Raw genomic sequence first — 10801 nt, forward strand, 5'->3', positions numbered from 1 at the left:
AGATGGCAGGAAGGATGGAAACCGTTAGATTTTGCATTGAGATCGCTCACTCAGACTGAGCAAAGGTATGCACAAGTGGAAAAAGAGGCTTTGGGTCTCACATGGGCATGCGAAAGATTCAGAGACTTTCTATTTGGCAAGCCTTTTGAAATGGAGACAGATCACAAGCCATTACTGAGTCTCCTAGGAGCTCAAGCTCTGGATGCTCTTCCCCCTCATATTCAGAGGTTTAAAATGCGATTGATGCGGTACTCCTACTCCATCGTTCACGTGCCAGGAAAGAGCTTGTGGGTAGCTGACACTCTGTCACGCGCTCCTGTAAAACAGAGTGAGTCACAAGAAGACAGAGAACTTTGGGAGGATAAGAACATATATTTAGATGCAAGTACAATGTATCTGGGACAGTTGAGAGAGGAATTAAGGAGTGACAATGTCTGGTCCGGTGTAATGCAACTGTGCGTTGAAGGGTGGACAGAGTGCAGCAAGAGTGACCCAATACTGAAACGATATTGGGCAGAACGTGCTGTCTTAACTGTGCAAGATGGACTGCTGCTTAGAGGCATGAGGCTGGTTATTTCAGCCACCATGAGAAGCAGCGTTCTAAACAAATTGCACGAGGGACACTTGGGACTTGTGAAATGCAGAGAGCGGGCAAGTCAGTCAGTGTGGTGGCCAGGGTTAAGTCATCAGCTGAAGGAAATAGTCCTCAACTGCAGGACATGCATTAAAGAGAGACAGAACCCAAAAGAACCCCTTATGCCCACTCAGTTCCCTGACAGGCCATGGCAAAGGCTAGGGGCAGATTTGTTCATGTTGGGAAACAAGACGTACCTGCTTGTGGTAGACTACAACTCCAGGTATGTGGAGATAGCTCAGTTAACACCTACCAGGTCTACCGACGTCATTGTTCACATGAAGTCCATATTCGCGTGTCATGGAGTTCCAGAGACACTGGTTACTGACATTGGGCCACAATTCTCTGGGCACTCATTTGCATCCTTTGCAGCTTCATATGGATTTGTTCATGTAACTAGTAGCCCAAGATTTCCCCAGAGCAACGGTGAGGCTGAACGGGCAGTCAAGACGGTGAAGGCTCTTCTCAAGAAAGCCAATGATTCATACCTTGCTCTTTTAGCTTATAGAGCAACCCCCTTGCAAAATGGGTACAGTCCGGCTCAACCTCTTATGGGTAGGAGGCTCCGAATGACTGTGCCAACACTGCCATCGTTGCTAAATACAGTACTTTCTGATACCGTGGTTGTTTCTTCAAAAGAAAGGAGGGATGCAGATGCAGAGCGTTTCAATAGGAGTCACAGAGCCAGAAAGCTCAGCATACTGCAGCCAGGAGATCATGTCTGGATATCTGATGCTAAAGAATCAGGAACAATTGTTGCCAGTCACTCTGCTCCAAGGTCTTACCTTGTGAACACTCAGCAAGGGACTGTGAGACGTAACCGTCACCATCTGGTACAAATGCAAACAGAAGCCAAGGAGGACAACAGCGGAACACCTGATCAGCTTTCTGTTGCAACCTCTGAGTCACTCCCTACCACTCAGGAGTCAGAGAAGCAGGATGTTCCAGATTTGACATCCACTCCTAGAACCAAGTATGGGAGGCGAATAGTGAAACCAGTAAGACTGAACCTGTGAACTGTGGGTGGTGTGGGTACAGGTTCCCCACCACTTAATGTAAATAATTGTGGACAAATGTTCAAGCAAGCAAGCACCAATGTTGAAACTACCTGTTTGTTCAAGGAGCTAGATAAGAGCAGATCTTTCAGCAAAAGAGGCAGAATAATCCTCTAAGATCTGTTGAGACAAAGGTAGTCTACCCTTTGTTCTCTAGGAAGGGGAGATGTGGGGTTATTGGTGTGTAACCACAGGCTGCCACTAGATGGAGCGAGTTGTATAACGTGACATGTAAGGTTGTCTTGAGAGTTTTCAGTAAAACACGTAAATACAGTTCGAATCCAGAGTCTTTATTTACAAGACACGACAATGTCTATGAAAGATTGTATTACTGTACTGTGATAAAAGAGAATCACAATGCTGAAAAAGCATTTTCAGAAACAATGTTTGGATTTTGAAATCAACATAATGGATAAATGTTGTGTTTGTGGTAAACAGCCGCGGATCAGGAGCGAACTGCAAACGTGTCCTGTGCGAAAGCAAAATGAGTCCATGCTGCTTCTGCACCACATACACATACTGTATACGCACTGCAGACAGAGTACGTGTGAACTTGGCGCAACAAATCTAGTTCAACATCTGAGGCAACGCCACAAAAGGGCCTTTCGCACCGCAGGAACCTTTTCATAGTACCAGAACTAATTGTGGAACTACCCACTTTTTGGCGTGTTCGCACCGCCGGAACTGGGAGCGATTTTAGTACCGGACTGCCTTTTTTGAGAACCAAATTAGCTCCTACTCCGGAGCAGGGTATGGTACTGGGAAATAGTTCGCGCAAAATCGTCCCAGTATTTTAGTACCGTACATTTAGTTCTGGAACTAAAGCGGTGCGAAAGGGCCTAAAGAGATCTATGACCAATGCATGGCAAAAAAAAAATCCCTGGACACAGTATTTTTTTTCTTTTTCTGACATATATGTCTATTCTAGAGACATTTTGTTACACCTTTACTTAGTGATTATTTTGCCTTATGTCTGTTCTAGAGACATGTTACAGCTTTTTGATAAAGCTCTAATTGGTTTTCTTTTGGAAATATGTTTCAAAATCACACTGAATGCATTAATGACTGTAAAGCATGTCTGTGTGTGTCAAAATCGTGATTAAAATCGAAATCGCAAAATTGATCAAAGAAATCGCAAAAGGTTTTTTTTGTCCATATCGCACAGCCCAACTTAAAATATCTGATTAATCTAGAATGACAAATTGTTCTTCATCTTAAAATAGATATGAGGCTATTTATGTTCAATTCAATCTGACAAATCATCTATTCAAAGCTGACAAACAGAGCAAAATGATCTTCCATGACCTCCACAAAAGAAATGATTGCCTTGAAAGTTCCCTAAATACACTTTCCCTCACAGCTAACACGGTCCCATTTACCATATTATGGAAAAATAAGACACCGTTAACAGATATGAACTCTGCTGACATTGGCTGTCTATCAAGTCCATTATTGGTCTTGCCAAAATCTTCCTCTCCCGCAGAGAAACACACGCCAACAATGTGCACAGAATCTAGCAGTCTAACGCCTACCACTCCACCCCCAGAACCACAAATCTCACGCAGCATGCAGCTATGCATGTACACCAGCACGTAGACCTCTGTAAAAGTGCTTTTGAGGGTTAAATACCTCTACAAATAACCACATTTCACTAAACACCCCCAATCACGCAACTGATTCAGTCACACTTCAGAAGAGCCTCAGAAAATGGGAACTTTTCCGCTCTAAATAATCTTAAGCGGATCTTCCTGGCTTTCAGATGAAAGTCATCTGATGCTAAATGAATCACTATAAAAGGAGCATTTCTGTGTGTGATTAATGCCTTTCTGTCAGATAAATGATAGTCTATAACCATATCTCTAAACATAGAAATCATACTCCTGGCTAAACATCCAAAGGCTTTTAAGTGTTTAATTGTGCCCTACAGTCTTCTAAGAGTGCATCAGTAAAGTGCATTCATATAGGCCATACAACCTAAGTGCAGTCAATGAGAACTGCTTTTAGGGCCACATCAATGATCCTGTCTGTGTCTACTGAAAGAGCAGCAGACAAAGAGAAATATAGGTTTATTTGCAAACGAATGTTCAATTACCAGACTATTGTTTCCTCGTGTCCCTTAGTTTGCACTTACAATGGAAGTCTAGCAAGAAAGATGGCTAAGGGGTTTAAAAATAAAATGAGATAAGATACGCAAGAGCTGCTGCTTCACAAGGACCCCAGTTTGGAGTCTGACCTGGGTCATGTCCCAATCCCCTTCCCCCTCTTTCACCCATAATTTCCTGTCTCTATGCCACTTTAGGGTAACACTTTACTTCAAGCCTTTATGTATAATGCATTATAAAGAGTTATTAAAGGGTACAAGGCATTATAATTATTCATAATGTGCACTGTAATACTTTCTTGTCGTAAATAATTATAACCAAATTTAAAATGCATAGTTTAACAATGAATTGAATGAGATGAATTTAACAATGAATAAGTGTTAAAGTGTTACAATTATTCATGAGATTGTACAATGCATTATAAGGTGCATTACAAGGCATAACTAATGCATTAAAACTAATTTTATAATGCGTTACCGATATTTTTAAAGAAAGGATTTAAAAAAAAAAAAAAAAAAGCAAAAATGTGAACCATGTCTCTTGAATTAAAAGGTTCCATATTTAGTGTTATGGTTACGATTCAGAAACGATTGTTATGATTGAATATTTAAAATGTATTTTATGATACTGCTTTTTTGCCCACTATTGTATATTTATTACTATATATACACACTACTGCTCAAATGTTTTGAGTTGGTAAGATTTAGTTTTTCGCTTTTGAAAGATGTCTTATGCTCAGATTAAAATAAAAAATGTACTTCAAATGTACACACAATTGTGTGCTGTTATTATAGATTGAATATTTTGCCTATTATTTGTACACTATTATTTAAACGTTTGGGGTCAGTAAGATTTTTTTAAATGTATTTGAAAGAAAGCTCCATTTATTTAATCTGAAATATAGTAAAAAAAATATTATGAAATATTACAATTTAAAAATAGCTATTTTCTGTTTGAATATATTTTAAAATGTAATTTATTCCTGTGATAAAGCTGACTTTTCAGCACCATTATTCCAGTCTTCAGTGTCACATGATACTTCAGAAATCAATATAATGATTGTGTGCTCAAGAAACATTCTTATTATCATCGAATATTGAAAACAGTTGTGCTGCTTAATATTTTTGTGGAAACCAAGAAAGTTTCCAAAATAAATGTCTTTACTGTCTCTTTTGATTATTTTAAACGGTGGTGGTGACTAACCCAAGCTTTTGAGCAGTGTGTACATATAAGGCAACATGGTGTTTGTTCTTCCTGGTTTAAAATCATCCACCTAATCCAATCTCAAGTCACTCAGGAATGGGCAGAACGAACTAGGTCGGTAAAGAGACGACATTTAAACTGAAGTGGACATAAAACAGGTGGACGTGACCTCACCAGAGCATTGGAGGCTCTTTTAAACTTTTGAAGGACTACAGTCTGTTCTGCGCTCAGCCTCTTTCCTGCCGACTCCCTCTTCAGAAGTCTTCTAATCGTCGCCGTGGGCTTCCGCTTGGGCCGCAGACGCACGTGATGATTGCCCAGTTGTCGCCACTGGAAACAGAAGGGGCAGATCATAGACACCGGCAGGGCAGACGCTGGAATGGAGAGAGAAATATAGTGGAGGTTTTTAGCATGGCAACTGGTTAAAATAAAACAGGTGATGCTATGCTCTATTCTGAGGATGGTTTGGCATTTTGGACAGCTTTTCCAATATGTGGTCATCCTACCCGTCTGTCGGGCCGTCTTTGAGGTTTGTGAAGGCCGTAGAAATGGATTCTAGTTTTACATCAGGAAATGTGGTCGGACTTAATGGGTTTAACTTGGTTTACCATTCCTTTTCAAAACCAACTGTCTGTTCTGTTGCCTACAAGGTCTTATATAGATTTGGGACTATATTCAAATAAGCACTTTAAAATCCCATATGAGTCTATTAATATAAATAACAAAGCTGAAACTTACCAATGCTCTGATGCCTTTGCCTGCAATGAAAAAGCAGTAAAAGAGTTAGTCTTTAAATCTCAGACTTTACAGGAGTCAAGACTCAAATATCGCAGCTTATGAATCATTTATGAGCTTGCACGAGGTCTTGCGCCCAATCTGATGAAGTAACACTGCGGTTTGTTTAGATCTTATAGATTCCTACATGCAGGGTGAAAACTCTGCGGCAGACTATGAATAAAAATATATTTTTCTCACTACCCAATGCTGCACTCTGATATGCTCAATATTCTGTCAAATACTAAAAGTACAAGTATTCTCAGGAAGCCTCAGTAAGAATTACGATGTACAAAAATACTGAGGTCAAAGTGTTGTACACACAGCCTGCCAGTGGCCTGAACTCATGGCCATGACTTCCCAGGTGCTTTAATTTCCCTCGAGACTTTGTGTGTGTGCACCCTATTTTTGGACATGGTGCTGTTCTGCCTACCTCCTTTATCTAAGCTTCATAATCCTGTCTAAAATTAGTTCACATTGCTAAAAGCTCCATGTTGTTATTGTGTGGCACGTGCATGTTAAGGGGGGCAGGGTTTTTAATTCTAATCATCCACTGTGCCATCATCTGCAACTGTTTGTGATGCCACAGCGGATGTTTCACAGCATGCCACAGAGTCGGAGCAGACCCCTTGTTCCCAATGATAAGACATGGAGCCATTATCTGGGTAGTGATGAAGTGTGAATGAAATCATTCCTGCCTGCTATAAAGTCTGATAAATGTCATCCGAACAATGAACATCTGTGCCACAAACATTCTCTTTTTATTGAGTTCCAATTCTTTTTTTCATTAATTTTAATTTGATTTGCTTTTTGGTTTGTTTCATGTCTTTTATTTAATTGTATTATTTTTATTTATTTATTTGCTTTTTTGACAAAGTTGTACATGTGCAGAATAGCAAACAATCACACAGCACTACTTTTATTTAAGTTTATTTAATTGATCTGTTTTTATTATTTTAATTTATAGCTTTTCTGAAACTTTCTGAAGTATTTATTTGTTTATTTATTTTTGCTTTATTTCATTGTTTTGTTTACTTGTATTAAGGTTGTAATTTGCCTTTTGAAATAAGAAAAAAGCACCTCTTTTATTTTAGTTTGTTTGTTTTCTTTTGTTTAAAAGTCCTATTTATTATTTCCTTCATTTCTTTAATTAATTTATTTGATTTTATTTGTTTGTTTCTGAGAAAGTGTATTTTTTTTTAAATTGTTTTGTTTAACAGCATAAAGCTTGTTTAATTCCAAAAGGATGTTTTGTTTAATTTGAATTATTTGCCTTTTTGACTGAAAGAAAAAAAAACACAAAGAGCTTTTATTTATTCATTATTGTAATACATTTTACAAAAAATGACTTTACTATTTTCTCACTTTTATTTATACATTTGCTTATTTTTTGGAAAAAAATTAGTAAACATCCTCGCAGCACTGCCAATAAAGGCATGTAATATCACCACATGACTTCTTCCCTGTGGTACTCGAATTCAAATCATTTGTCTATTAATAACGCAGCTCCTTTTAAGTGCTCTCAGAACAAAGATAAAGAACCTTTAAATTCAGTTTACAATGTGCTGCCTCAGCTAAAAGACTAAACTCTTGCTAAACCACTTGAGATAAAAATCAAGAAAGAGAATAAGGCCACTGAATCCTCCAGCGGAAACAACAGCTTATCCCAATCGATGTGCCAGGCAGCAAAAGCCTGTGTCTTACAATGACACCTGTGGAGGATATTGAGAGTGAGCTTAACAAGTGGTTTATAAATAAAAACGCAACCTCTGTGCAATTCATCAAAAAGGGGTCTCATGGCACGCATACTTTCAGACAAAAGATTCCAGTAACTTACGTACATGTACGCTGTGAGTCAGTGCAGATGTACTGTGTACTCGCCGAGCACAACAAGTCAACTAACGCTCAAAACATGCAGCGCGCTGACCCTGAAAATGGGGTCAAGAAACATATAATCCAAGAAAAACATGCCACAGCCCAAAGCTAAGCTTCATGTATCGTCGCTCACTCTGTTGCTAGTACTATCCAAAACATCACGTGATTCATAGCAGCTTCAGAAGCATTAAATAAAGCAAGAAACTTCTGCAAATCTTTACCACTCATTTTTATTTGCCTTTTCACCATTACTTTACTAGACTCTCTGTGACGCAGACGATATATTTGAATTAGCTGCCCTTGAAAAGAATGAACAGATGACACTTATGATACTATCTAGATACTAATAATAATAATTATAAATATTTTTTTTTAACTGAAGCTGTAATCCTGTTCATTTGGATTTGATTGTTACACTAAAACACTGGTAAAAGCATTTTAAATCAGGTGTCACTGTCATTCATATATGTGGTGGTTAATCACTATGGGGTTTTCAACAGAGATAAGACATTTTCCATCCACATTTAATATTAAAGGAATAAGTATTTAATGATGATTAACTGTAAAATGACCAACACGCTGTTTAGCTGATGAGATTTGAGTGCACGCGTTTATTTCATTACCTTGATGGTGCATTTCTGCTAATGATGCCGTTATGTCCACAAATGTGTGGAAATATGATGACTGGAACTGCACTTGAAAACATCACTAAAATATTTGACACTATCTGAGATAACCGGGAAAGCTTACTGAAGAATAGTTACTAAGGAAACAACATAAAGCAACTAGAATTCACAGTAGGGAACCATTATTTATCCTCTAAAGAACAGTACCCAACAATGCCATTAATGCAACTATTCAACAGGAAATATTAGATCACAGATACTGCAAATTTTTCCAATCACTGTTTGCAGAAATTGCTCTTCTAAGTAGTTGCACTTTATTCTCAAGTGAGAAAAGTGCATAATTTTAGGTTTAGCAGTTATATTTAGCACAAAACACAGATTAAAAGACATTTCAATGACCATTAAGTTTGCAAAACAATGTTGCATAAATATTAATATTATTAACAACAATAGTAACAATATCAACAAATAATCATTATTTTTATTTACATTAATAACAATAACCATTATTATTACCAGTATTATTATTGTACTTGTTATAAATAATTACAAAAACAAGTGCGCACTTGTAAAAACAAGATTTTTTTTTATTGCTATTATGTGATTATTGTCATCATCAATATATTTATCAGGTATATTACATTTCCAGTGTTGTAGCCCAATAGCCTAAATGTATTGTGCCAAAAAAGCAGATATAAAAAATGGTTCTGCATATGAGTTATCTGATCTAAAAATAAATAATGGGTAACGGTTATAAAACTAATCTCTCTAAACGTCTTCAAATGCAACACAAAGTGCATAAAAAAGAGGAGTAGTCGGTCATCTACTGGTAGCTTTGTGGCATTACAGCAGAAAGCATGGCGAGGAGCATGTGCAGCACAGCATGTTCAAAATCCACACTGATCATGAGCCGTATAATACGTAGAGTTGAGGAAAACTGAAAAGTACTTACATGAGGAAGCGCGACTGCTCGGGGCAAATGTCTTTGTAAAGTAAAGAAGCGTTAAATAAGAATCTCTGGGTCATCGCGTCTGCTTTAACAGCCAAACCTACAACAAATGCGGCCTGGGTTCTGCATATCAGTTATCTGATCTAAAAATAAATAATGGGTAACGGTTATAAAACTAATCTCTCTAAACGTCTTCAAATGCAACACAAAGTGCATAAAAAAAGAGGAGTAGTCGGTCATCTACTGGTAGCTTTGTGGCATTACAGCAGAAAGCATGGCGAGGAGCATGTGCAGCACAGCATGTTCAAAATCCACACTGATCATGAGCCGTATAATACGTAGAGTTGAGGAAAACTGAAAAGTACTTACATGAGGAAGCGCGACTGCTCGGGGCAAATGTCTTTGTAAAGTAAAGAAGCGTTAAATAAGAATCTCTGGGTCATCGCGTCTGCTTTAACAGCCAAACCTACAACAAATGCGGCCTTAGCAGACAACTGCGGTCAGTAATGAAAGAGTGGAAGCGAAAGTGGGTCCAGCGTGACTACAGGAAATAATACCCGTGTCTTTACTTTAAAATTACCCACAATGCATCAATGCGGCCGAGGAATTATGGGAGTGCGAGTTTTTAACGACTCGTACTATACGCGTGGTCATCAGTGATTGACTGCTCCAATAAAGCGCACAATGTCTTTTATTTACACTGTAACTATTGCTGAGGAAGTTTATTTTATCCAATGCATACACTGCATCCACAACAGCACTATAATTTTAGTGACAGTTAATCACTGATCTATATATATATATATAATGAGGCCTACTCTATTATAGATCAGTGCAGTTAATCTACAGAATGTTATACCATTTTTCCAATGCAGTGCAGACCATCATTAAATATATGTTGGCTACTACTAAACATAACTATAATAAAACGTATGTTATAGTTATGTAACTATATGCTATTGCAAGGTGAGGATGTGAGAGGTTGTGCCAGCTGTTTCATTTGTCTGCATTTTGCCATAACTTGCTGCGAAACGAGTTGATATAGTAAAAACAGTAGGCTACTCTCCATCCGTAGAGATTACAGTAGCCTAACATTTCATGGTCAAAAGCTTTAATAATAATCATTATCACAATCATAAGCATATAATCAAAATCATAATAAAGTATTAGAATACTAATACCAATATATATATAATAATATAATATAATATATTGTATTTATTATTTTTTTTATATATCAATAACAAATAATAAACAATCCAATAAATATCCAAGATATATTATGTGCTTACAAGCTATATTATTTTAAAATAATTATTATAATTATTATATTATAACGCTTAATTTCAACATTTATTAACGATCCCATTTATTTTGACCAATAATAATATTAATAATGACAATAATAACGATCGTAATACTAATACTAATCATGTAAATTAGGCTAATTATTATATTATAACGCTTAATTTCAACATTTATTAACGATCCCATTTATTTTGACCAATAATAATATTAAGAACGACAATAATAACGATCGTAATACTAATACTAATCATGTAAATTAGGCTAATTATTATATT

At 37.1% G+C, this 10801-nt stretch overlaps 1 protein-coding gene across 3 annotated transcripts; it reads right to left on the bottom strand.

Annotated features, from left to right (window-relative positions):
* Positions 1-4971: 4971 nt before the first annotated feature.
* On the bottom strand, positions 4972-9816 carry LOC107556336 (UPF0711 protein C18orf21 homolog). Of its 3 annotated transcripts, none has more exons than XM_016239428.1 (4): positions 9701-9816; positions 9222-9334; positions 5733-5752; positions 4972-5368 (listed from the first exon to the last, which is right to left on the bottom strand). In XM_016239428.1, exons 2-4 carry the CDS (start codon positions 9293-9295, stop codon positions 5085-5087), a joined length of 378 nt encoding a protein of 125 aa, XP_016094914.1. In that variant the 5' UTR covers positions 9296-9334; positions 9701-9816; the 3' UTR covers positions 4972-5084. The 3 variants fall into 3 exon arrangements, with proteins under 3 accessions (XP_016094914.1, XP_016094915.1, XP_016094916.1); XM_016239429.1 differs by having other exon boundaries at positions 9222-9341; positions 9680-9816; XM_016239430.1 differs by lacking the exon at positions 9222-9334 and having other exon boundaries at positions 9588-9816.
* Between the last annotated feature and the right edge of the window lie 985 nt (positions 9817-10801).

Source organism: Sinocyclocheilus grahami, unplaced genomic scaffold (assembly GCF_001515645.1).
Source record: "Sinocyclocheilus grahami isolate Dianchi unplaced genomic scaffold, SAMN03320097.WGS_v1.1 scaffold565.1, whole genome shotgun sequence".
Taxonomy (NCBI): Eukaryota; Metazoa; Chordata; class Actinopteri; order Cypriniformes; family Cyprinidae; genus Sinocyclocheilus; species Sinocyclocheilus grahami.

Excerpts from the sequence above, each read along its gene's own strand:
- LOC107556336 (XM_016239428.1), bottom strand. The coding sequence starts at position 9,295 with ATGACCCAGAGATTCTTATTTAACGCTTCTTTACTTTACAAAGACATT. Across the intron at positions 5,753-9,221 it reads GAGCAGTCGCGCTTCCTCAT|GCAAAGGCATCAGAGCATTG; the intron begins GTAAGTACTTTT and ends TTTTCATTGCAG. Across the intron at positions 5,369-5,732 it reads GCAAAGGCATCAGAGCATTG|CGTCTGCCCTGCCGGTGTCT; the intron begins GTAAGTTTCAGC and ends TCTCCATTCCAG.